Source organism: Schistocerca gregaria, chromosome X, assembly GCF_023897955.1.
Source record: "Schistocerca gregaria isolate iqSchGreg1 chromosome X, iqSchGreg1.2, whole genome shotgun sequence".
Lineage (NCBI taxonomy): Eukaryota > Metazoa > Arthropoda > Insecta > Orthoptera > Acrididae > Schistocerca > Schistocerca gregaria.
The window spans coordinates 142825976-142853949 of NC_064931.1; the positions used below are offsets into that span (position 1 = coordinate 142825976).

Here is a 27974-nt window from a genome sequence, read left to right on the forward strand (position 1 = left end):
ATTCAAATCCATTAGTGACAAGACATGTCAAGGGTTATACAAGATTGCATTCTACTGGTTAGGTGCCATATATTGATTCAAGAATCACAGAGGTAAAATTTTCCAAAATTCTGGTTGACTTTGGCAAAACAGCTTCTAAAGAACATTTCTGTGTGTTTCTACACAACAGACAGCCAAGCGAAGCAAAAACTTCACTAATATAGATAGGAGCTGGCAGAATTTCTCAGTGAAAAAATTGGCAACTGAGAAGAAAACTGCTCCCTCTAGAAAAAGTATGGTCAACTAATATCAAGGGCAACAGGAAGAATCATTTTTTGAATCTATCTGATGTAAAGTTGCATCTTATATGGACAAATGGTTCATGGTGTACCATCCACATCTAACTGAACAGGAAGAATCATGTTTTGAATCTATCTGATGTAAAGTTGCATCTTATATGGACAAATGGTTCATGGTGTACCATCCACATCTAACTGAACTATCTGCTACTATCTCTGAGATTGTACATACACTGGAATAATTGTTTGCTCATAGTATGAATAAAAACATATCTCTATCAAAAGCATAAAAACAGTGTATAGGTAATCATCACTTGGGGTTGGATGGGAGGGAGAGTGGAAAGGAAGGAGTTTATTCTGAAATTACACACTGAATAAACCTTGTCCACAGTTACAGATTAAAATAAAAAAAGGACCTTTATTCTTTTTAAGGCTTTTCTGCTCACTACCACTGCAGATACCACCTGTGTCTGTTCCAAACTACCTGTTGCAGCACTAAGAGTAGCCTTTTATTGGTACTGCACAAAAGTTTATCTAAGCCCTTCCAATATCCAATCTGAATTTCCTTTAGCATTAACAAATTATAACATACATAATCACTTCACAGTAATGCTGATGTTACACTTCGGGTAATGCAAAAGGAGTTTCTTATTTGTCATTTTAGTAACCCAACATAAACATGTCTGAGTACAGCTGCTCCTGAACATGTAAAGGGAGAATGAGGCAGTATTTTTTAAACAGTTTCAAATGCTAGATCAATTTTCATTTTGGAAACATTTTTATATGTTTTCTAAATGTGTACAAATTTGTATCTCACCTTGATATAGACTCCTACTTCTTTCGTAGGGTCCCATAAGAATTCAACTGTGTTGCACAGTGTACTGTCTTGCTCCACTTTGAAAATTCCATATGATAGTGGAATATCTACTTCAACTATACGATCTCCTGGCCTTGATGCCTGCCATGCAGCCATCTGTTCTCGTTCCATGTATTGTAAACGCCGTTCATGGAAACATATCCGTATCACACTCTGAAACAGAGGGTCGTACCATAAAAACATAAGCTAATGAACAGCTTGAAAATTAGTGAGATGAAGTACTTAAATAATTAATCAGCCTCCAAAAATGTAACAATATAGTACACATGATATGATAGTAAACAGTACAACAATCAATGGTTATATGTGGTAAGAGGCTTCTGGTAAAATACCAGGAATTTCCAGCATTATGAAAGGACTGGTTGTCCAACAAGTTCTTGTAGCTGTAAATGCATTCCATTAAATACAGGCAATTAGGTTGATAAAAACAATGATTGGAGTCAATAAAAGTGATGGCTGTTGACTGTCAAATTCTAAACTCAGATCTACTTTATTCGGGTTCAAGAACATACTGTGGTGCTATATTTAAGACTTAGTATGTATTACAGCTTTGAATAAGTGAAAGAGTTTTTCTACTGTTGCCCAAAACTTTTTTGCTGCTTATTTCATTAGTGATAATGTAAGTGGAGACACAAATATTATATTGTATTTGAGAAAATGAAATAAAACCATTTTTACTATACTATTTAATTTACATATTAACTGAACTTGTTCCCTGTCATTAAACTGCCTTTTATTCTGAGATAAAAGAGCAGTGAGGAATAACAAATATTTATACACCTCAGTACATGAAAATCAATTCAGTCTCAAGTAATGCTGCTATTATCAAATATGAAGATTATTTTCTAAGGCTTCTAACAGGAAGAAATCAAGTGCATGGTGCCAGAAGCAAACTCAGTGATAGCAAATTTCATAATTTAGTATTTTCAATGTCTGAAAGACATAGTTCACTATATATTAAGGTCAGGGCCAGTTTAATCCTGAAGAGAAACAATCCCCCACTTGGGTCGCCAATCTGAGAGGGGTGCCACAGCAGGCAGCCACAGTTGTAAGATTTCTATACAGGACATATCAAAATTAGCAGCAGCTGCTTGCGGCACCAAGATGAGTGGGACACTAGGGGCACCCAAGAGCAAGGTATGTACACAGTGCGTATCACAATTAATAGTGAAAACTCACACAGATGAAAGCATACGAGAGAAAAGGGGGGAGGGGGCACCACCAAATGATAAGTCATGTTCTCGAACCAACCCTAATTATGGTACTACCAATCTGAACCACATCAGAGGAGTTGTAATGGCATGATAATAAGCAATCTTAGCTCTTATGTGAATGGATTGGTATTACCATCATGATAATATTAATAAATAGTCCTTAACCAACATAAAGGAAATATTCTGCATAAACTGCATATGCATAACTGCATATGGTGTAATGGTTAGGTTACTAGCCCTCTCTTCAGAAGGAGCAGGGTTCATATATCCATCTGAACACCATAATTTAGGTTTTCCCTCGGTTCTACATTTAATATTATGTAAATACCAGAAGGGCTACTTAGAAAGGTTACACAAACTTGCTTCCTTCACAGTTCTTGAAATAAGCTATTGCTTTGTCTCCACCGTTAGTGTCTTGTCTCCACTGACCTTGATCTTAACAAGATGTTGAACACTGACATATCTTCCTTCTGCAGAATACAGAGTAAGGAAAATAATCGATATAATAAAGCATATCATATAAAAATGATTGCATCTACTGATTTATACAAAAGTATCTATGTATCTGTTTATCTTCACTTCCAAAATCAAGGAAGAGAGAAAAACTGCCTCAAATTTCAATTAAGTATGCAATTTTTAGAAATAACTATTGTACTAATTCATGAAAGATGACCCAAAACTATAATAATATGCTAGAAAATACTGGAGGAAGATGAAACTGACTGCTTGTCACACATTCAGATTTACTGTAATTAATTATTTGATTTTATACTCTACCTCAGCCAAGTATTAATGTATGAGTCAGATAAATGGCACAGGTAAGAGATAGAAAAGTAGTGATCACAGTCAAAGACATACTTAAAATTAAGGATCAATGAAGGAAGATTATTATTCCTTCAGCAGTTTACTTTCTTTCCTTAAATCTGTTCTCCATTCTTGGTCAGCTGTTACTTTTTTTTCTATATCAAATTTTACTTTCTCTTTCTCTGATCACATTCTCAGTTCACTCTTGCTCCAGTGTCAACAGTTGTGTTCTCACTAGCAAAATTACTGTTCCCTTTTGTTTCTGTTAACTTGCACAATAGACTAAATAGAAGAAATTTTATAATTATAAATAGATACACCTACAATACTAGGTTTATGAGACCCCAAGTTACAAACAAGGGAAGATTATGACTTGTTTTCACGTCAACAATGAGGTCACTGGAGGTGGATCTTTTGTTACTGTAAAGTCCCAATAATAAGAATCGAACATATGAAGACAAATGCTAGGGAGCCTATGGGTTGAAAAACCAGTGGAGAACACACAATGTGTGGGAGTAACATTACTTGTCTGGTTACATCTTAGTTTGAAATGGCAGTATTCTCAACAGTATTCTTCAATGTATCCTGGAAACCAGTGTACATCGCGAAAACATTCATGTGTATGTTTCAATAAGAGCTAGCCAATTTCTCTGCATGGAAGATACTAATTCTTCACTAGCTATCCTTTCATCTGGTACATTGTCCAATGAACATGGATGGGACTTTGTGGGTCAGCAGCTCACCTCTGACACACCTCCAGCAGCTAATTAAACCAAACTCTGAACTCATATAGAAACAATACAGAAACAATCAGTTATGAAATTCCTTGGAGACACCATCCAAGCCCACAAGTAGCAGCTACTGGCCTCATACTTCGTTTTACTACTCTGTACATTCAGTGTTGGCTTTCAACACTGTTGATTATATATTGAGTAAATGAGCAAATCTGATTTCATCATCAGCATCATTGTCTTCAATGATTTGGCCTTTTGGTCTGTTTAGCTTCAGAACTGTTCATGCTATCTCTTCCAAGGTATGCCCAACATTCCTCTTGCCAGTTGGGATATATTGTATTTGCTTTAGTCATCCTATCATTAGACATACAATGGATGTGGTATGTATGATTCAGGTAGTATTTTAAAATTATATTTGCAATGGGTTCAACAGTTAGAACTTGTCTAATATTCGTATTTCTTCTATGGCCCACCAATCAATATCCCAATACAAAGTGGATAAGCTTCATCTCTGATGATCCAATTTATCATTATTGATGTTTAAAGTCCAACATTACTTACCATACAGCAGGAAAGGCAATGCTTCTCCCTTGTAGAGTTTAATTGGTGTTTCTTTCATACATTATGTTTTAATGTACATTGTTTAGTTCCACAGAAATGTCTGAATCTCCCAGATTTTAGCTCTATGTCACCTGACTTGGGAAATTTAGAACTGTACCCCAGATATTGAAGTGCTCTTATTTGTTCAGTTATTTGTCCATCTATAACAATTTTGGCTCTAAGGGTTCCAATCCTCCGAATGTCATCACTTTTGTTTTATTTATCAATATTCTTATTCCATATTTAGTAGAAATTTGACTCAATTTATGCACTCCTATCTGACCTTTTCCTTCAGATTCTTCTATTATAATCTGATTAGCAGAAAATAAAATCTTCATAAAATTAAAATTATCATTTCTTAAAGGGTCATTTAATAAAATCAGCTATTTACATATGATATCATCAATATAAACATTGAGCATAGTGAATGAACCTAAAGATAACTTTTCTTTTTTTATATAACTTCTTAATGGCTTTATGAGTACCCTAGGCAAGATTGAAATTATGCACACACCCTCCTCCTCTCAAGACTGATTTTTTAAGAGAAGAGTGGAGAAATGGCTAATATTAATTTACAAGTTTGAAAAAAAATTTTGATTCCTTCATAAAGTTTTTAATATTTCATTAAGGGTTTGGTATAGAGTTTTATGCTACATTAGAGGCACCCTTCCTAATATGGTGGGAGGGGGTGGGGAGGGAAGCATCACACCCAAGTGCTGGTTTTTTTAATGGGAATTAGCATAATTTTTTTAAATTTTGTGTGCATGTACCTGAGTGGCAAGCAGGCTGTGGGGCTGCAAACTGTGCCCCCATGAGGGTTGTGCCCCCAGCAGCCAAGTGCCTGGCTATCCCATAACTATGGAAATTCTGAGGCTGCTCACAACACAGAACATGGATGGAAGTAGGACTCTTTGTATCCAAAGTGTAAGTAAAGGGGAGATCAGTAGCTCCACATGATGGCTCCAATGAAGCTGGATTCTTTCTTGACACATGGTTTGGTGTAACTGCTGACTTACTCACACCTTCCTGTCCCTTTCTCGAAAAAGGGACCTGCATATCAGAAAGCTTAATGTTTTTGTTGTTGTCCTCAGTCCTGAGACTGATTTGATGCAGCTCTCCATGCTACTCTATCCTGTGCAAGCTGCTTCATCTCCCAGTACCTACTGTAACCTACATCCTTCTGAATCTGCTTAGTGTACTCATTCTCTCGGACTCCCTCTATGATTTTTACCCTCCACGCTGCCCTCCAATGCTAAATTTTTGATCCCTTGATGCCTCAAAACATGTCCTACCAACTGATCCCTTCTTCTAGTCAAGTTGTGCCACAAACTTCTCTTCTCCCCAATCCTATTCAATACCTCCTCATTAGTTACGTGATCTATCCACCTAATCTACAGTATTCTTCTGTAGCACCACATTTCGAAAGCTTCTATTCTCTTCTTGTCCAAACTAGTTATCGTCCATGTTTCACTTCCATACATGGCTACACTCCAAACAAATACTTTCAGAAACGACTTCCAGATACATAAATCTATATTCGATGTTAACTAATTTCTTTTCTTCACAAACGCTTTCCTTGCCATTGCCAGTCTACATTTTATATCCTCTCTACTTCGACCATCATCGGTTATTTTGCTCCCCAAATAGCAAAACTCTTTTACTACTTTAAGTGTCTCATTTCCTAATCTAATTCCCTCAGCATCACCCGATTTAATTTGACTACATTCCATTATCCTCGTTTTGCTTTTGTTGATGTTCATCTTATATCCTCCTTTCAAAACACTGTCCATTCTGTTCAACTGCTCTTCCAAGTCCTTTGCCGTCTCTGACAGAATTACAATGTCATCAGCGAACCTCAAAGTTTTTACTTCGTCTCCATGAATTTTAATACCTACTCCAAATTTTTCTTTTGTTTCCTTTACTGCTTGCTCAATATACAGATTGAATAACATCGGGGAGAGGCTACAACCCTGTCTCACTTCTTTCCCAACCACTGCTTCCCTCTCATGCCCCTTGACTCTTATGACTGCCATCTGGTTTCTGTACAAATTGTAAATAGCCTTTCGCCCCCTGTATTTTACCCCTGCCACTTTTAGAATTTGAAAAAGAGTATTCCAGTCAACATTGTCAAAAGCTTTCTCTAAGTCTACAAATGCTAGAAATGTAAGTTTGCCTTTTCTTAATCTTTCTTCTAAGATAAGTCGTAAGGTCAGTATTGCCTCACGTGTTCTAACATTTCTACGGAATCCAAACTTATCCTCCCCGAGGTCCGCATCTACCAGTTTTTCCATTCTTCTGTAAAGAATTCGCGTTAGTATTTTGCAGCTGTGACTTATTAAACTGATAGTTCGGTAATTTTCACATCTGTCAGCACCTGCTTTCTTTGGGATTGGAATTATTATATTCTTCTTCAAGTCTCAGGGTATTTCGCCTGTCTCATACATCTTGCTCACCGGCTGGTACAGTTTTGTCATGACTGGCTCTCCCAAGGCCATCAGTAGTTCTAATGGAATGTTGTCTACTCCGGGGGCCTTGTTTCGACTCAGGTCTTTCAGTGTTCTGTCAAACTCTTCACGCAGTATCGAATCTCCCATTTTGTCTTCATCTACATCCTCTTCCATTTCCATAATATTGTCCTCAAGTACATCGCTCTTGTATAAACCTTCTATATACTCCTTCCACCTTTCTGCCTTCCCTTCTTTGCTTAGAACTGGGTTTCCAACTGAGCTCTTGATATTCATACACGTGGTTCTCTTCTCTCCAAAGGTCTCTTTAATTTTCCTGTAGGCAGTATCTATCTTACCCCTAGTGAGAAGCTTCTACATCCTTACATTTGTCCTCTAGCCATCCCTGCTTTGCCATTTTGCACTTCCTGTCGATCTCATTTTTGAGACGTTTGTATTCCTTTTTGCCTGCTTCATTTACTGCATTTTTATATTTTCTCCTTTCATCAATTAAATTCAATATTTCTTCTGCTACCCAAGGATTTCTACTAGCCCTTGTCTTTTTACCTACTTTATCCTCTGCTGCCTTCACTACTTCATCCCTCAGAGCTACCCATTCTTCTTCTACTGTATTTCTTTCCCCTATTCCTGTCAATTGTTCCCTTATGCTCTCCCTGAAACTCTGTACAACCTCTGGTTCTTTCAGTTTATCCAGGTCCCATCTCCTTAATTTCCCACATTTTTGCAGTTTCTTCAGTTTTAATCTACAGGTCATAACCAACAGATTGTGGTCAGAGTCCACATCTGCCCCTGGAAATGCCTTACAACTTAAAACTTGGTTCCTAAATCTCCGTCTTACCATTATATAATCTATCTGATACCTTTTAGTATCTCCAGGGTTCTTCCATGTATACAACCTTCTTTCATGATTCTTAAACCAAGTGTTAGCAATGATTAAGTTGTGCTCTGTGCAAAATTCTACTAGGCAGCTTCCTCTTTCATTTCTTAGCCCCAATCCATATTCACCTACTATGTTTCCTTCTCTCTCTTTTCCTACCCTCGAATTCCAGTCACCCATGACTATTAAATTTTCGTCTCCCTTCACTATCTGAATAATTTATTTTATTCCATCTATACATTTCTTCAATTTCTTCGTCATCTGCAGAGCTAGTTGGCATATAAACTTGTACTACTGTAGTAGGTGTGGGCTTCGTATCTATCTTGGTCACAATAATGCATTCACTATGCTGTTTGTAGTAGCTTACCCGCATTCATATTTTCCTATTCATTATTAAACCTACTCCTGCATTACCCCTATTTGATTTTGTGTTTATTACCCTGTAGTCACCTGACCAGAAGTCTTGTTCCTCCTGCCACCGAACTTCACTAATTCCCACTATATCTAACTTTAACCTATCCATTTCCCTTTTTAAATTTTCTAACCTACCTGCCCGATTAAGGGATCTGACATTCCACGCTCCGATCCGTAGAACGCCAGTTTTCTGTCTCCTGATAATGACATCCTCTTGAGTAGTCCCCGCCCGGAGATCCGAATGGGGGACTATTTTACCTCCGGAATATTTTACCCAAGAGGACGCCATCATCATTTAATCATACAGTAAAGCTGCATGTCCTCGGGAAAAATTACGGCTGTAGTTTCCCCTTGCTTTCAGCCGTTCGCAGTACCAGCACAGCAAGGCCGTTTTGGTTAATGTTGCAAGGCCAGATCAGTCAATCATCCAGACTGTTGCCCCTGCAACTACTGAAAAGGCTGCTGCCCCTCTTCAGGAACCACACGTTTGTCTGGCCTCTCAACAGATACCCCTCCATTGTGGCTGCACCTACAGTACGGCCATCTGTATCGCTGAGGCGCTCTCTCTCTCTCTCTCTCTCTCTCTCTCTCTCTCTCTCTCTCTCTCTCTGTGTGTGTGTGTGTGTGTGTGTGTGTGTGTGTGTGTGTGTGTGTGTCATCACAGCATAGTTTTGTAAGGTTATTCTTGCAGTATTAATTCTAGTTCTATCCTTGATTCCTCCCCTCCTCCTCTATTTTCTACCACTCCAACAGTGGAATATTTGACTCTTTCATTTATTTTCTTATGAATTAAAAGAAGACCATCACTTGTCATTTTTTATCTAAGCAATTTTTTTTTCTTTAATGGCTACTACATTTGTTAAGGGATCTCTGTCCTCAACTCATCAACTCCTAGCATTCATGGTTTAGTGCTAACAGCCTGACCCTTAATGAGAAGAAACAAGTTGTATTTAATTTGGAACAATGAATCAAAACCAATAGCTCCAACTGGTACTGTGCAGAAATGAATTAGAAAGGCTATGATGCACAAAACTTTTAGGAATGTGTGTTGATCAAGACTTAAACTGGAAAGACCGTGTAACTAAACTATACCAGAGATTTCATTTTGCGTGTTTTGTTCTGAGAATTACTTCTAAAGTTTGCTCCTCAGATGGTGCTAGGAAAGCTTATTTTGGTTACTTCCAGTATGTTGTAGCTTACGGAATAGTTTTTGGGGTAATATTAAGAGTCAGTTAAAGAAAAAATTTACATTACAGAAAAGGACTATTCAAATCTTGTTGCATAACTTTGCTAGGGCTCACTTCTAGTCCCTATTTAAAAAGCTGAGTTTGGTAACTGTACTCTCCCTCTACATGTACAAATGTGTGTTGATGACAAAAGCTAGACTTGGTGACCTTCAAAACCAACTGCAATTACCACAGTTATAATACTCGCAACTGTTGGTCCCTCCATATGAAACAACTAAGAACAACTTGTACTCAAAGAAATGTGAGGCACTTTGGTGTCATTCTTTGTAAAGCACTGCCAACTTACATAAAGAGGTAGAAGAATGAAATAGCTTTTAGAGCAGAATTAAAATCATTTCTTGTTGAGGAGTGTTTCTACACTGCAAGTGAATATGTTAGCATACAGGAATACAAGGCCCTTATTTATTGTTGAGTTCTTTCGATTCTGTTAACCGATGTGACACCTATGCTGTGTTTTTCTTTACAAAATAATGTTTCTGCTGTTTGTTTTCTGTTTCAGTTGCAGTGCAATACACCTCCTCAGATAAGGGAGCTGGTTGCTAGACTAGTTGTGATGGATGTGATGTCAGCAGGTTTTATGCATTTGTTGTTATACTTTTCGGTAGTGTTGCATGAAGTATTCATGTGTATATTTTTTTCTTTTCCAGAACCATTTAATACCTAAGTTTAACATTCTCGTTAATCACTGATTTACTGCTTGTGCATGTTGCAATCTCATTGTAGACAATGCACTTCTGATTCCCCTTCCAAGGTGCTGAGTGAGGTGGCTATGCCAGTCAGGGTTTAATCTATGTACAGCCATCCTGACTTGGATTTTCTGTGGTTTTACGAAGTCGCTAGGGTGACTGCTGGAATGGTTCCATTGATTAGACCATGGCCAACTCCCTGCTCTGTCCTTGCCTAGTCCTATCCTATCCTTTTTTATGTTTTATAGAGGCTGTACCAGGAGGAAAGATCAGTATTCAGAAATATGAAAGGAACAAGCATTTGAAGCCAAAAAGTCCAGTAAACATGGGCTCTAAAATCCATATTTTCGCTACTGTGCAAAGCATCTCTTCTATTGAAAAAGTGCTCATAGCTCTTCAGGTATGTATTTTAAAACTTGTGTTTAGAGCATTTCATTTCTTCAAATGATAAGTCCTGTCATATCCTGAATACTGGCCATTCCTTCTCGGACATCCTGTACATGTATTAATCATATCTGTAATGCATCTAACATGTTCGGTATTGTTGTACAGACTGATAGTTCTTCTACAAGCAATGCATTAAGTACACTGATTTCTACAAAAAGAACAATTTGTTCATTACCTTCAGGATTTTTCCTCTATATGCTGACAATTCTCCCAGTTTCTTCAGCTTAATTTCATATGACTGCCCTTGGTTCAGATATGTCAGAGTTTCTTCATTAACTTTTGTGGCAATTGATGTAGCTGCTGCAAGTACATACTGAAAGCTGAAATAAATATAAGTGAAATATGTAGTCACATACTGCAGTAACATATCAAAATTTGCAAGGAAGAGGTTAAAAAGCAGTTCTGTCAAAGTGAAAAGGAAAACATTTAGTATCATTTTTTCTAACTAATTAAAAATTAGTCTCAGGCCACCCACCTCATTCAAACTACAGTCCACATCAAAGCAACCTACAATGACTAATATGTCCACAATGACAATTACCACCTCTTCCACAGCAAACATGTTCTTTCCTACAGCAGGCCAAACAGCAAAGCTAGAAAAATCAACCACTGGCATTTCTAAAATTATGTCAATGAGACAAGAAGAACCTACCGACAGTCAATGTTCAGGTCTTGAGCAGCTCCAACTAGAGTAGATGTTGTTGAACTTTGGCTATTGGGGCATTGGAAAGCCTCATTATGGTTAATATTGGCATGTGACACAGCTGTAAAAGAAAGATAAATAAGGTTTCTTAAAGATCAGTTAATAAAATGCATACATATTTTTATAACATTATAAATAACATTTAGGACTGTCTCGGTAAATGCTGCAAAGAAAGGTAAATTACCAATTGCCCCCTCTTCTCAACCCTCCCCTTTTCTATTGTAGTGATTATCTTTCTCTGACAGCCACCATATAATATTGGGTAGAGGTTTACTAATAATTCCTGGATTTTCCATTGTTTTATTCAACTTTTACCATCACTGACATTGCATAAAATACTACTTAATCATCTTAGAAGGTAAGTTGTTTTAATTTTAGCAGCAGCCCTTCACATAATATGCAATTCCTTTGGTTTTTCAACGTCTTCTGCTGTAGTTTGGTGACTGTATCTATGGTACTCTTGCTATGAATAAATGAATACATGATGACTTGGACTGGCCACTTTTGAACCTTCTGTCTCTCTCCTCTGTAAATCTTCTTTTATAAGGACTACATACATAGAAACAGTATACAGAAATAGTTTGCAATTGTATGGAAGGGATGAAGATTTGGGTTTAAAATCCCTCTGATGATGACTGAGGCTATAAATGCTAGCTGCTTTGCCCATTAATTTGGTTACACTTTCCATGAATTCCTTCAATTAATATCAACCTGACATCACCTTCCCTAATGACTAATTTCATGTTGTTACTATATGTTAAGTTCTTCTGGATTGAAATGTGTAAGGACTGACTTTGATTGGTATAATAACTTATTACTGATTGGATCTTTTCACATGTCTCCATGCATTAAATTTGTTAACATTGAGAGTTAAAATGAAGTGCTAATGATTTGTTAAAGTTTCAGTGAGCAACCACATTTTAATTTTTTTAATGTACCACTCATCCCATACCTGCTACATCCATTGTCAGTAGGCACTGTTACCATTCATAACTTGCCAGATGTCACTAATACTCTATACTGGAATTATGCTCTATAGTGTGCATCAAAATGCAGTGTCTCAGGCCATCAATGGCATGTAGATAACTCCTTGGTATTGTGACTATAGGGGGCTATGTGTGGGTTAGATGGAACATTGATCCAGGAAGTAAGAGCAATAATAGTAAGATAAACATCTGCAGACTATCATTAACATAATAGGATGTTATTCAAGTGCTTGGAATGAATAACCTGAGTGACTAGGCATGCATATGATGTTCTACACCATTAAACCAGGTTATACAGTAGTGTTGTACTTGACAACAGGCCACATAACTTTACAATGGCCATCCCTTCATTGCTCTCTTTTGTTGGCATATCAGATCTTGTCATGGGTAAATCCAGGATTTTGGTCTGAATGAAGGGGGGGGGGAGGGGGGGGAGGTGCAGCTGAAGTCATAAAAATATTCTATCATAGAAACATATCAAAATTGTCTTAAGTGAACAACATGGTATTTTCTTAATCATTTTAGTGTCTGTCATTCTATAGTGGTGAGTACTAAAAAGACATACATTTTTATATTGCTGTGCAGCATTTTCTTTATCATGACTATATTCCATTAGGATAAATACAGAAAGTATATACTAAATTACAACAAAATGTTGATAAATGGAGAACATAGTACCACCACTGGAAAGACTTGCTACCTACTCAATACTCTACTACACACTAAGAAATATAGTTGGGATGGAAACACTACAAACAACAAAACTGAAAAGCAACAACCATTCAAAGTGAATTATAACAGAGGAAATATGTAGTGTGCCACATGCTGAAATACAGTTTTACTAAACCCATGACAAGTAATGGAGAAAATGGATAATGTTTGGGCTGAAAATATGTTATGTAAAATATTTGGCCCAGCTTCAGTTTTAAGTCCTGTAAGTCAGGTTATTAGCATGTATTAGATATTTGAAGCACTGAAATGTTTCCAAGAATTACATCTACATCCTAAAATGTTTTGCAGTTGTATCTTTTGGGAGAAATGACTTATTTGGAAAAACATGTGAAATATGTTACAGCAGTTTACAACCAGTAGTGCCATGAAAATGGAGCTTATGAGGGAACTATGTCACAACTTGGGGTGCCTCTTACAGAGTATGTGCCAAATATTATACAACAAATGGAGTCTTCCTGCAAAATACACACCAAACGATCAAAAATTCAAATTGGTTTTTCACACAGGTTCCTTTCTGGCAGCTTTTTGCAGTATTTTACTGTATTTTTTGTCACATGAACTGAAAATGCTATGAAATGTGTGTGTGTTTTGAGTTTAAATTTGCATCTGTAGCTTTCAGAAATAGCCTCCATCTCAATATTGAAACATAACCATTAGGTTTTTTTAACATTTGAAACTGACAGACACTACAGACCCACAATCCATTCTTTTCCTGGCATCAGGAAAGAGCGCCAGCCACTCAAAATACCTGAACATTCAAAATATTGATCTGTATACTTTCTAGCAGAGTTTATGCAATGTCTTATCCTCCTATATGGAATTTGCATTTTTAACATTTAAAATATTGCAAGTACATATTCTGTAAGAGAAGCTATTATCTCTAAAATAGCGCTTACATGGATTCCGATAATTTCCGTATGTCTTCAATCCATTCATTGCCAAGTGCTGTCCCAGATTTCTATTACTACTGTTTTTTTAAGTCTCTTCTATGGCAACATTAGTTAAAAAACAACATTTCAGGTCACACATATAACTCTCGCAAAGATTTCAGTGCCTCATTTGTATATACACTATGCATCTGTAACATCAATGCTATGTCACAAATTCTTCATAAAATTTTATCAAATATTTATTATTTACACAAATTGTTGAATACTATCCTACATACTACAGTGCGACCACTCAGAATTGTTTTTATAATACCGACACAAGTGAGACACATCCAGTCAAAACCACAACTTTAATTTGGTACAGTATATGAAATTAAATTAAATTAAATTAAGCCTAGTGTAAAACAATAAATGATAAGATTTCTGTGGTTGACAGCAGCTGAAATCACAGAAACTATTGACTTTTACTGATATGTATTGAGTTGAACTATGGGCAACAAGTCAATGGGGCAGACCACAGCCACCTATATTAAATGCAGCTGTGGGTGGAGTATACTGCCTTTATCCTTATTTATCCCTCATGTTAGCAAATACACACTCAGCAGATCTGCAACAACTAAGAAGGAAGCATATATTCTGGATACAGAGAGCATGTGTATGCATGAAAGCAATACAGATTGACCATCTGTATCAAATAAGGTTCACATACTAAATTGTATTAGCACATCCATTACGTAAATATAATCATGGTTCCAGAAGGACTTTGCCCAAAGGAGAGAGGTATTGACAGACTGAAACCATCTGGCTGTGACTTTTGCCTGAACAAACGATTGTATGAGTATGCCAAACAAAACAAAAAAGTTTTTTTTTTCTCATTTTGAGCATCAAGGAGTGATCTGTGAGAATAGATTACAGAAGAAGAACTTCTTTGCCATGATCACCAATAGTGACCTTTATTTTCAATAACTGGCTTTCGTAATCAATGTTACCATCTTCACATCTCAATAGACAGGCTATTGCACATTTCTTAAAATAGCAGTAAAAGTAATGTTTTCTATGAATTGGCGGGAACATAACAGACTAGAAGTCTGATACATCAGCATGTCAAAATTAGAACAAATATATATACAGTTGTTCACGACATACATCTTTCTTATGTCACACTAAACACAGCACATTACTGCAGCCAGTCTAACAGTGATGAGTGCCCTGGCTGGAATGATGTGCTCTGTTGTGAGTGGCATGAGACATGTATGCGGCGAATAATTCTGAACACAGGGTGAATATTAATAAAACCAAAGAACTGCAGTGACAGATTCATGACTAAAAATGGAGGAAAAAAGTTCCTATGGAAATATGTCTGTAAACACATCATTGCCACAGTAGATGTTACTGATGAATGACCTCTTCTAACCATGTGCCATGTGATGCAGGCTGTGTGATTAACACAGCATACTGTCAACAGAAGACTGGTTTGGTGTTCATTTCAGGAACAAGCCAAAATGGTGTTTGTGTACGGCTAAGCAGATGGAAATGGTTGAGAGACGGCTGTACCAAAACACGTATCCTCACAGACAGCAGAAATCGTACATTTCCAGCCCTTTTTAGGCATTTGTGTGATCAGGGATCCTTTCAGACAGACTAATGTGCAGGGAGGTGACGGACTGTGCGTATGCCAGATTTGGAGAACTGGGTTCTACAAGATATTGAGATGAACCCTACTACAAGCTCCAAGGAACTGGCCTGCCAACATGGTGTATGCCAAAGTATGATTATGTGTATCCTGCATGGAAAATGCTACTATCCCTATCAACTGCAATCCCATGAAGGCCACTTTGAACATCTGTTGTGATGTGGATACGATGCAGCTATGTACTGTGTTTTGGTACAATCTGTTGTTGTTGCATGGACACCATCCATTTCTTGACACACATTCATAGGACTTTTTCCCTCCATTTACTGTGACGAATCTGTCCCTGCATTTTATCGGTTTTATTAATGTTCACCCTGTCTAGTTGTTTTAACTCTGACATGCCAAAGCATCATCCTTGTAGCCTATTACATACATGCCAATTTATGAGAAAGAATTTTTTTTACTGCTGTTTTAAGAAGTATGCAATAACTTGTCTGTTGAGATCTGAAGATGATAACATTGATTGCTGAAACTGGTTATTGAGAAAAAAAGATTATTGGCAATCTTGTCAAAGATATTGATCTCTTATTTACGAGAGTAGTATGTCAAAGTTTATGTTTCAGTCAACAATCTGTTTCAATCTGGCAGCTGGCTTCATAAACACATTTGCTTAGTCAAGCAGATGAAATCCATTGTAAATCTCATTGAAATCAAAAAAATGAATGCTTGAGGTGGAATTCAATTTTTAGTACCCTCTTGAGTAATCATAGTCTACTATGTTGATGTACTCTATAACTTGCCTGTGGTGTCCATCCTGTTTGGAGAACCAGTATAGAGTGCCGCAGGAGCCCCATGTTGTTGAAGCAACTGATGTAATTGGGAATTGGCAGTGCCACCCCCAATATTTTCTCCATCATTTCTGAGTGCTTGTGTGTTTTCTTGAATTCTGTCAAAACAATATTTTCAAATTAAAAATCTTAATTGCCATAGATGCAAACACAACAGGATATAACTTAAAATTAAAGCAATTAACTTAACTAGTATACCAAAATTAGAAAGTTGTATTTGGACCAGAAATTAGGCCCATTGTGTGTATTTCAGTTTCCTGAGCCTGGGAAACAGCAATATTGGCCTCCATTTCTAAAATGACCAATAAGAATGGGCTTAGGAACATTATTCTGCATAGGAACATTATTCTGCATTTCACTAAGCAAACTATATACAAAATATCCCCCCTCCCTTTCACTGCCCATCACTCTAGTTCCTCTTCCCACTATTTACAGACTTGACAACTCTAAGCACTCCTGTGTATGAAACTTAACATTTCAGATAACTCATTTCATTAACATGCAGAATGTCATCGAGCTTGCAAAGACTTGGTGCAGGTGACTTTTTGGCAAGTAAAAAGAAAGGTGTTCTTGAGGAAATGAATAAAACGACCTTGTTAACTACACAGATGATTTAATTGAGAAGAAGAGTCAAAATTTATTAAAAAATAAAAAAGGAATCTTAAAATGTGAAGAGGTTTAACAATTTGTGCAAGAGCTGGCAGTTAACTTTTACCATAGATTGCCTGTACTATTGGCAACATATAATTGGAAACAATAACAACCATAAAAATACATGTGAGCCACCATCCTCAATGACAAACAGAATGACCACATAAAAGTGTCTGTAAGGAAAGTAGACATCAGGCAGAAACCTAAGGAAACTTAATTCATGGAATCCACAGTGGAATGTCAACATGAGGGTCATATAGCATCTTTGACTAATTTGAAATTGAACAATGACAACTCTCTCTCTCTCTCTCTCTCTCTCTCTCTCTCTCTCTCTCTCTCTCTCTCTCTCTCCAAAAATGCTGCAAAAAATTGCCAGAAGTTTCTAATTATTGCAAATAATATATAAAAAGATCGCATGCTGATGGGATGTCTAATGTAAATCAATCGGAACTTAATTTCTTGTGCAGGAGGTCTTTATATGAAGTTAATTTAATACAGATTTACACAATAATTTAAATGTTAGGTTTAACTGATATTTTTATTATTTATTTCAGCCTCAGGTCAGGCAAATGGCACCATTACTATTTTAGACTTACTACAAAGTAATCATAAGATGACCTGTACAGCAAAAGAATCGTGAGCACGTCTCTGGGCCTGCTCAGTTGATGGGTCACTATGTAATAAGTCACAACCAGTAATGATACTATTTGTATGATCTGAGGCTGAAATATATAATAAACAAAATTTATAGGACTGTTACTGTATTTCCCCAAGGCAGAATGCCTGGTTTGAGTTAACTGATGTACTTTATAGCAACTTCAATTTCAACAACTTATGCTTTCAAAATGAATCCCACAATTTATTTAATTGAAGAAATGTATGATGAAATAAAAAATTATTCAGATAGTGAAGGGTGACGAAAATTTAATAGTCATGGGTGACTGGAATTAGGTAGTAGGAAAAGGGAGAGAAGGAAACATACTACGTGAATATGGATTGGGGCTAAGGAATGAAAGAGGAAGCCACCTGGTAGAATTTTGCACAGAGCACAACTTAATCATAGCTAACACTTGGTTCAAGAATCATAAAAGAAGGCTGTATACATGGAAGAAGCCTGGAGGTACTGGCAGGTTTCAGAAAGATTATATAATGGTAAGACAGAGATTTGGGAACCAGGTTTTAAATTGTAAGACATTTCCAGGGGCAGATGTGGATTCTGACCACAATCTGTTGGTTATGAACTATAGATTAAAACTGAAGAAACTACAAAAAGGTGGGAATTTAAGGAGATGGGACCTGGATAAACTGGCTAAACCAGAGGTTGTACAGAGTTTCAGGGAGAGCATAAGGGAACAACTGACAGGAATGGGGAAAGAAATACAGTAGAAGAAGAACGGGTAGCTTTGAGGGATGAAGTAGTGAAGGCAGCAGAGGATCAAGTAGGTAAAAAGACGAGGGCTAGTAGAAATCCTTGGGTAACAGAAGAAATATTGAATTTAATTGATGAAAGGAGAAAATATAAAAATGCAGTAAATGAAGCAGGCAAAAATATACAAGCGTCTCAAAAATGAGATCGACAGGAAGTGCAAAATGGCTAAGCAGGGATGGCTAGAGGACAAATGTAAGGATGTAGAGGCTTATCTCACTAGAGGTAAGAGAGATACTGCCTACAGGAAAATTAAAGAGACCTTTGGAGAAAAGAGGACCACTTGTATGAATATTAAGAGCTCAGATGGAAACCCAGTTCTAAGCAAAGAAGGGAAAGCAGAAAGGTGGAAGGAGTATATAGAGGGTCTATACAAGGGTGATATACTTGAGGACAATATTATGGAAATGGAAGAGGATGTAGATGAAGATGAAATGGGAGATATGATACTGCGTGAAGAGTTTGACAGAGCACTGAAAGACCTGAGTCGAAACAAGGCCCTGGGAGTAGACAACATTCCATTAGAACTTCTGACAGCCTCGGGGAGAGCCAGTCTTGACAAAACTCTACCATCTGGTGAGCAAGATGTATGAAACAGACGAAATACCCTCAGACTTCAAGAAGAATATAATAATTCCAATCCCAAAGAAAGCAGGTGCTGACAGATGTGAAAATTACCGAACTATCAGTTTAATAAGCCACAGCTGCAAAATACTAACTCGAATTCTTTACAGGCGAATGGAAAAACTGGTAGAAGCCGACCTCGGGGAAGATCAGTTTGGATTCCGTAGAAATGTTGGAACACGTGAGGCAATACTGACCCTATGACTTATCTTAGAAGCTAGATTAAGGAAGGGCAAACTTACGTTTGTAGCAATTGTAAACATAGAGAAAGCTTTTGACAATGTTGACTGGAATACTCTCTTTCAAGTTCTGAAGGTGGCAGGGGTAAAATACAGTGGCGAAAGGCTATTTACAATTTGTACAGGAACCAGATGGCTGTTATAAGAGTCGAGGGACATGAAAGGGAAGCAGTGGTTGGGAAGAGAGTAAGACAGGGTTGTAGTCTCTCCCCGATGTTATTCAATCTGTATATTGAGCAAGCAGTGAAGGAAACAAAAGAAAAATTCGGAGTAGGTATTAAAATCAATGGAGAAGGAATAAAAACTTTGAGGTTTGCCGATGACATTGTAATTCTGTCAGAGACAGCAAAGGACTTGGAAGAGCAGCTCAATGGAATGGGTATTGTCTTGAAAGGAGGATATAAGATGAACATCAACAAAAGCAAAACAAGGATAATGGAATGTAGTCAAATTAAGTCGAGTGATGGTGAGGGAATTAGATTAGGAAATGAGACACTTAAAGTAGTAAAGGAGTTTTGCTATTTGGGGAGCAAAATAACTGATGATGGTCGAAGTAGAGAGGATATAAAGTGTAGACTGGCAATGGGAAGGAAAGCGTTTCTGAAGAAGAGAAATTTGTTAACATCGAGTATAGATTTAAGTGTCAAGAAGTTATTTCTGAAAGTATTTGTATGGAGTGTAGCCATGTATGGAAGTGAAACATGGACGATAAATAGTTTGAACAAGAAGAGAATAGAAGCTTTTGAAATGTGGTGCTACAGAAGAATGCTGAAGATTAGATGGGTAGATCACATAACTAATGAGGAAGTATGGAATAGGATTGGGGAGAAGAGAAGTTTGTGGCACAACTTGACTAGAAGAATGGATTGGTTGGTAGGACATGTTCTGAGGCATCAAGGGATCACCAATTTAGTATTGGAGGGCAGCGTGGAGGGTAAAAATCGCAGAGGGAGACCAAGAGATGAATAAACTAAGCAGATTCAGAAGGATCAAACCAGTCTCAGGACTGAAGACCACAACAACAACAACAACAAGAACAACAACAACAACAACAACATTTTAATTTCTGAGCTGTTGAATGAGCTTTAGCAAGGATTGTTTTCTTTAGCTCATTAACAGAAGTGTGTGTCAGCAGCAAGCATTGTAGTTCTTGATAGACATTACACTGTATCTGCAGGTTATAGTTGGAGGTAAGAACAATATTAGAACAATGAGTGAGATCCAGTCAGTCATGTCTAATGATTCATAAGTCAAAAATAGTTGGTGATGAATTCTAACAGGGGCACAGTATTAATTCTGTGACTGCTTAGTTTTACTCAAAGAAGATTTATGACAAAGTGTATACCCAGGACCTGAGCTATGTAGGCGATGAAATGGGAAATGGGGGGGGGGGGGGGGAGGAGCAGAGGGTGCAACTCGTTAGTTTCATGGTAAATCATAACATAATTTTGGAATTTTGACAACAAATGGTTCTGCCGTACACATGGTACACGTCAGTTCCCACTGTACATTGCACATTTCTTCAAACTGATATGGGGCTGAGATGACAGACTGCACAATGGGACAGGATTTGAGTTCAGTTTGTGCAGATAATTTTCTTTTATAGAGGCTTTCTTTTTGATGGTTAGTAAGTGGGGGTTCCAAGTTAGTTTTTGATTAAGTGTTAGTGTAAGATATTTCAGTGTTTTAGTTAGGTGAATTGGATAGTTATTAACAGTAAGGAAGAGATCCAAGGACACAAAGTTTGGATAGTTCCTCCTATAGTTATTGTCCATGTTTTTACAGAAGTAATCAAGAAAGACTACTGGTTAAACCAGGAGCTGAAAATATTGATATAAAACTTGAAGGATTGCTGGGACTAATGGAGGGACATGGACAGCAAGGAAGCCAATGTCATCAGCATACTGGGGTATATGGGCATCAAGACAAATCCTATGTGTACACTAGCAGATTGATGGAAAATGTGCACGTGGGTTATGTTTATTATTACATATGAGGGTGTGCCGAGAATTAATGCCTCCAATTTTTTAATGTGAAATCTCTTACAGATTTTTAACTAAAACAAGCTTTATTAACATTCTACATCTTTAATCTTCATTTCTATACACATTTATTTCTCAACATAATCACCCTGGTGATGAACACATTACATCCAACGAGAGAGCTGTTTGTAGAAGGGACGGTTAGTTAGAAAGGATGCAATTAAGCAGGTTTATAATACGTAAACTGAAGGTGTAGAGGGGAGAATGGAAAGGGAAGGGAAGGAAGAAGGAACTATTGATGTCAGGTGTAACGGGACTTCATGCGAAATTAGTGCCAACGAGTGAAAATGTATGCCAGACCGGGATCGGACCTGGGGATCTCCTGCTTAATAGGCAGTTATGCTAACCACTGTGCCACCTGGACACAGTGTTTATCACAATTTGATAAACTCTCGGCATGCCTCCCGGTCGACCCAAATTTCCACCTAGCACCACCTATCTGCAGTCCCCATCCATGTCCTCCACACATAATTCTGCATACACACTGAATGTGGTGGATTCATTGTCCATTGCGGTGAATCAGTTACATGAATGAGCGGTGTCTGTTCTTTTAGACATGTCCAAAAGAACAGCCGCCATGCATTCATCTAACAAGGGGACAATTGTGAAATTCAGGTTCAATTCATACTGTGCATAATAAAAGCTCATGGCCAGAGGTGTAATGTGGCAAAGCACCAAGATGCACTTCTCAGCCGTTGTCAAGAAAATCGACAGTTAAAAGAAACCATTGCAGTGAAATACTCTCTACGATTAATAATTTTCTACCTTCGGATTACGAACTCGAGCGCTTACCGCTGCGCCACGATGCTGTAGAAACTTATTAATCATAGAGAGTATTTCACCGCAGCGGTTTCTTTTAACTGTAGATTTTCTCGACAACAGCTGAGAAGTGCATCTTGGTGCTTTGCCACATTACACCTCTGGCCATGAGCTTTTATTATGTGCAGTATGAATCGAATCTGAATTTCACAATTGGCGGCCTCCCCTAGTAAGTGGATGTAATTGACTGGAAGCACATACAGTACTAGTGAAATTTCAACAGAACTGTCATTGGTTTTTTTCGATATCAAGAAATAGATAAATGGAAGGACAGTGTTGTTCATGTTATTGAAATAAAAGATGTTTCCGCTATGGTGTTTTTCTCTATAATTTTCAAAATAGTACACAAAAGGAATATTTATTTACATAAGTAAACATATGAAAGGTTAGTCTTTCTGCAGAGTTATGAATATAGTTTATTTGGTTATTTTTTTGTTACAGCAACGAGTTATACATTTTTAAATGGAATATTAATTTTTCTATAATATAGCTGATATGTTTACACCAATTGTGCACAAATCAATTTTTTTCAATTTTAGATTGGGGGCTACAATTGTTCAAAGTTTTAGGGGTGAATGCAACATGCTCTACATGAAGTTACTGGTGTCACCAAATGACAGTTTGCTCAATGCACTGTTTGAAGTCATGTTCAGTTAGATAGTAGAATGCATTCTTACACTGCCCTCAACAAGGGAGGTCAGAATGCACAAAAATACTATGTCCAGTCTGTCGTGGATATTAAAGTTGAATAAATGTAGCGTACAAATCTGACGAGTACACTGACACTTTGTTGATAATCGGCAAATGCCAAAAAGATGCCAATGAAGCAGTCATGGGTTGTGTTGTGAGATACCCTGGTTGAAGAGCTCAATCGGCCATTACTGTCTCACATACTGAAGAATGACACAAAGAAACAAATAGTTTAAATGTTTCATCTGAAATCCACCACAATCCACAGGCGAGCTTACGAGAAGTTGCTGCAGTCACCTGTGTGGCGAATAGTAGACAGTCACAAGTCTCATACTTACTCCTATCACTGACACAGGCATTTGTAGAACATCAGCAACATGTTAACATATCCCTTGGACATGTATGCCATCCGTATTCCACATCCATATACAGGGGGTAGACAAAAATATGTACACATTAAAATACATACAAGAGGCGTTCAATGAGTAATGCACCATTTTAAGTAACACAACATTTTTTTTCCTCGAAGTAGGTTGGTCCAATTCAGGATTCCCACACACTATATTATTCCCCTCTTTTGGCTACAAAACCCTATTTTTCAAAAGAGTCTCCTTTCAATTACAGCCTTACATAACCTTACTAGGATTGCCTATATGTCTTCATTGTACCACTCTACTGGTCGACTTAAGAGCAACGTCTTGCAGCATCAATAACTGCTTCCTGCACAGTGCATCCTTCATTGGTCCAAATAGAGGGAAGTCAGAACGTGCGACATCCGGACTAAATGGTGGATAAGGAAGAACAGCCCAATAAGGTTTTGTGAGGTCCTACGCACTTTCCAGCACTGCAAGAGTCCCAGCAGTCTGTGGCCGGCCGGCACGTGTGAGATGGGGCAGGTCTGCGCGAGCTGTTGCCACATAACACACGCCTCGCCCAACGACTCACCGTGCTTTTGTTCACTGACAAGTCTTCGTAGACGTTCTGCAAGCAAGTATGAATATCTGCGATGCTCTGTTTTTCCGCCAAAGAAACTCGACGACAGCTCTGTACTTGGAACACACCTCCGTTAGAGACGCTATTTTGAAGGCTGCCACGTATTGGAACTTCATGAAACTATATGGGCTGAAGCGCCAACATTCCAAGATGCCCCACAACAAATTCAACATTTTTTTAAATCGAAACTGACCGAGAAAAGAAATGTGTTGCATCACTTATTAAACATCGCCTCGTATTACCACGCTTAATAAGGCGCAAGGCATAAGAAAGCCATTATCAAAATAGTAGCAGACTTCGCTAGCGATGATGGAGGTGGATACCGATCATGCACCTTTCTCTCCACACTACACCACAAAAATAAAGTAAAATTAGTTCTATACTTTATAATCTTCATTACTGTTAAACCGGTGGGCGGTTAGAAAATTTTACTACTAACAGGGATACAAAAAGAAGCTAGACTGTCCCTGCTGTAGCTAGTGGACTAGGTTAATGATTGGTCACCATTGGAGACGTTGGAGCCAGAGGTGTCGCGAAAGATGCAACTGTCCATGTGAACGGGCGCAGAGTTCTGTTTAGTAATGACAGCGCTTTCGTCTTGGCGTCAGTCACGGTTGTTTGTCAGTGAAAAATTGACCATGAAATAGGCAACTACTAGAGCGAATCAAGTAGCGACAGATTAGATCTGTTCAATACATCATGGTGTGGGGAGCTATATGCTACTACGACCGAACACATATGGTGTTTGTTGAGGGAACATTCAGAACCCAATTCGCTACCGTTCCTACAATGTCTGCGATATGTACCTTTCCAGCACACATTGCCCGTACACAAACGTCTGGCGTTACACATTGCAAAATGTTGGTCAACTTCCTTGGCCACGACGATCGAAAGACATGAAGACGAATGCTAACATATTCACTACTACGATCGCGTTAATCAATGCTTGCTTGCAACGTCCACAGCAATGTGCCCGCCGCCTACAACCGCTGGACTACGGCAGACGATGTACAGTAAAAAGCACCTCAGTAAGTTCCAAATGAATAAGCTCTGTGTGTTCAATTGACGTTATATTTGTTTCTGTAGTCTCATTTTATGATCAACTTCGACTCGGACCGTGATTCTTGTCGGCAGTAAAAAGTTTGCGTACAAACATTTTTGACACTGCCAAGTGTAGCACTTCTTAGTTGACATCTGATGTGAAGTAAGAAGAATTTGAAAACAATGTAGAGATACGGAAGATCTACAATAACTGCCATGAATACGTACGATTTACGTGAGAGTAAAAATATTAATTTTCGGACAAACTATGCTCTTACTGTTGCTTATCATACCTTTCTGAGCTGAGCTGTCAAGTGTATCTTGAAAGTACGACATCTGCACTATTATTTCTTATTTATACCGCTTGAGATGAAACTAAGAGGACGTGCTGGAGCCGGCCAGTGTGGCCGAGCGGTTCTAGGCGCTTCAGTCTGGAACCGGGCGACCGCTACGGTCGCAGGTTCGAATCCTGCCTCGGGCATGGATGTGTGTGTTGTCCTTAGGTTAGTTAGGTTTAAGTAGTTCTACGGGACTGATGACCTCAGATGTTAAGTCCCATAGTGCTCAGAGCCATTTGAACGTGCTGGAAAGTAATGTCTCCAAATTTTTATTCTGTTCTCAATATCGACGGAAGTACTACATGTCGTGCAAACGTTGAGGTGACTAAAGTCATGATATAGCGACATGCACATATACAGATGGCGGTTGTATCGCGTACACAAAGTAATACATTTGCGCGGCGTCGTCAATGCTAATGGACAAGCAACATTGCGTGCAATAACGCAGAAATCGATTTGGGACGTACGACGAACGTATCCGTTAGGACAGTGCGGCAGAATCTGGCGTTAGTGGGCTACGGCAGCAGATGATCGACGCTAGTGTTTTTGTTAACAAATGGTTCAAATGGCTCTCAGCACTATGGAACTCAACATCTGAGGTCATTAGTCCCCTAGAACTTAGAACTACTTAAACCTAACTAACCTAAAGACGTCACACACACCCATGCACGAGGCAGGATTCGAACCTGCGACGGTAGCGGTCGCGCGGTTCCAGACTAAAGCGCCTAGAACCGCTCGGCCACCACGGCCGACGCTTTTGTTAACAGCATGGCATCACCTGCAGCACCTCTCCTGGGCTCGTGACCATATCGGTTGTATCCTGGACAACTGGAAAACCTTGGCCTGGTTAGATGAATCCCGATTTCAGTTCGTAAGAGTTGATGGTAGGGTTCGGGTGTAGCGCAGACCCCATGAAGCCATTGACCCAAATTGTTCAAATGGTTCAAATGGCTCTGAGCACTATGGGACTTAACATCTATGGTCATCAGTCTCCTAGAACTTAGAACTACTTAAACCTAACTATCCTAAGGACATCACACAACACCCAGTCATCACTCGGGACCCAAGTTGTCAAGAAGGCACTGTGCAAGCTGGTGATGGTTCCATAATGGTGTGGGCTCTGTTTACGTGCAATGGACTGGGTGCTCTGGTTCAACTGAGCGATAACTGACTGGAAATGGTTATATTTGGCTACTTCGGGGCCATTTGCACCGATTCATGGACTTCATGTTCCCAAACAACGACGGAATTTTTTATAGGTGACAAAGTACCACGTCACTGGAGCGCACTTGTTTGCGACTGGTTTGAAGAACATAACGAACAATTTGAGCGAATGATTTGACCATCCCGATGGCCGAACATGAATCTCATCTAACATTTATGGGGCACAGTCGAGAAGTCAGTTTGTGCACAAAATCCTGCACCAGAGGTATCCCATGACTTGTCACCTCATTGTATTACTCGGACAACTGTCCCGATTAGGTGAAGCAAGTTGCACTCTTCTACCGGAAGAGGGCTCAGAATTGTAGCATGCAACATGGCGGTGTGTACCGCTGCTATGTTGGCGCGTGAGAAACAGATTGCTGTAATCGAATTTCGAATTTGAAGAGTTTGTCCACACATGGACCACCCTTCTCTTCAGCATGACAGTGCCAGACAATACACGAGTGCTCCAACATCCGCAAAAATCCGACGCCTTGGGTTCACTGTCATCGATCATCCTTCATACAATCCCTACTTGTCCCTATTCGATTTTCATCCGTTTCCGAAACATCTTCAAGGACTTCACTTTGTTAGTGAAGAAGCGTGCACAGAGGTGAGGTTGTGGCTCCGTCAACAAAGTCGAACATTCTACAATGACGGTATCAACAAACTGGTCTCTCGTTGTGTGATGTTGGAAAATTGGTATGTAGATATGAAGCACAAAGATGTATGTTTATAAAGTTTGTTTGACTTAAAAAGCTTCAAGAGTTTCCACATAAAAATGTCGGAGGCATTATTTTTCAGCACCACCTCGTGATTTTAAACGTAGTGGATAATTTAGAAGTATGTTAGTGATACATGTCACTTGCAGTACTGATATGATATGAGACCGTTTTCTATTAGCACGACCACGTGGTCTGGCCTGGCGGTGAAACACACACCACCATGCATGCTGCAGCCAATGACTTCCTCTACTATCAGTTTTTCGCAGTTTCATGAACTTACGTGATAAGAATTTTCCCCCTTTTGATAAATTCTGACTGGCTCGCATTTTTGTTAGGGACAGCGTCTTTATCTCAGGATCAGTCCTGCTTTAACTCTCACAATAAAAATATAAATAAATATCGTGTGACGAGGGCCTCCCGTCGGGTAGACCGTTCGCCGGGTGCAAGTCTTTCGATTTGACGCCAATTCGGCGACTTGCGCGACGATGGGGATGAAATGATGATGACGATGACAACACAACACCCAGTCCCTGAGCGGAGCAAATCTCCGACCCAGCCGGGAATCGAACCCGGGCCCTTATGATTGACACTCTGTCGCGCTGACCACCCGGCTACCGGGGGGTGGACACAATAAAAACATGTAATAGAAGGGTGTAGGTCTGCCAACGTGAAATTTATATATGTAATTGTATGGTGGGCGTAACAATAGTAAATTATTGTAACAGGTGTTCATCTGTAAGACTTTAGC

At 38.6% G+C, this 27974-nt stretch overlaps 1 protein-coding gene across 8 annotated transcripts in view; it reads right to left on the reverse strand.

Annotated features, from left to right (window-relative positions):
• The window catches only part of LOC126299478 (transcription factor CP2), a 793232-nt gene that overhangs the window by 178694 nt on the left and 586564 nt on the right, over positions 1–27974 (reverse strand). For all 8 annotated transcript variants that reach the window (XM_049991412.1, XM_049991416.1, XM_049991411.1 and 5 more), the window contains 4 exons: positions 16388–16533; positions 11296–11407; positions 10819–10963; positions 1096–1308 (listed from right to left, as the gene is read on the reverse strand). In XM_049991412.1, the coding sequence (XP_049847369.1) occupies positions 1096–1308; positions 10819–10963; positions 11296–11407; positions 16388–16533 (616 nt within the window). The remainder of the gene's footprint in view (positions 1–1095; positions 1309–10818; positions 10964–11295; positions 11408–16387; positions 16534–27974) is intronic.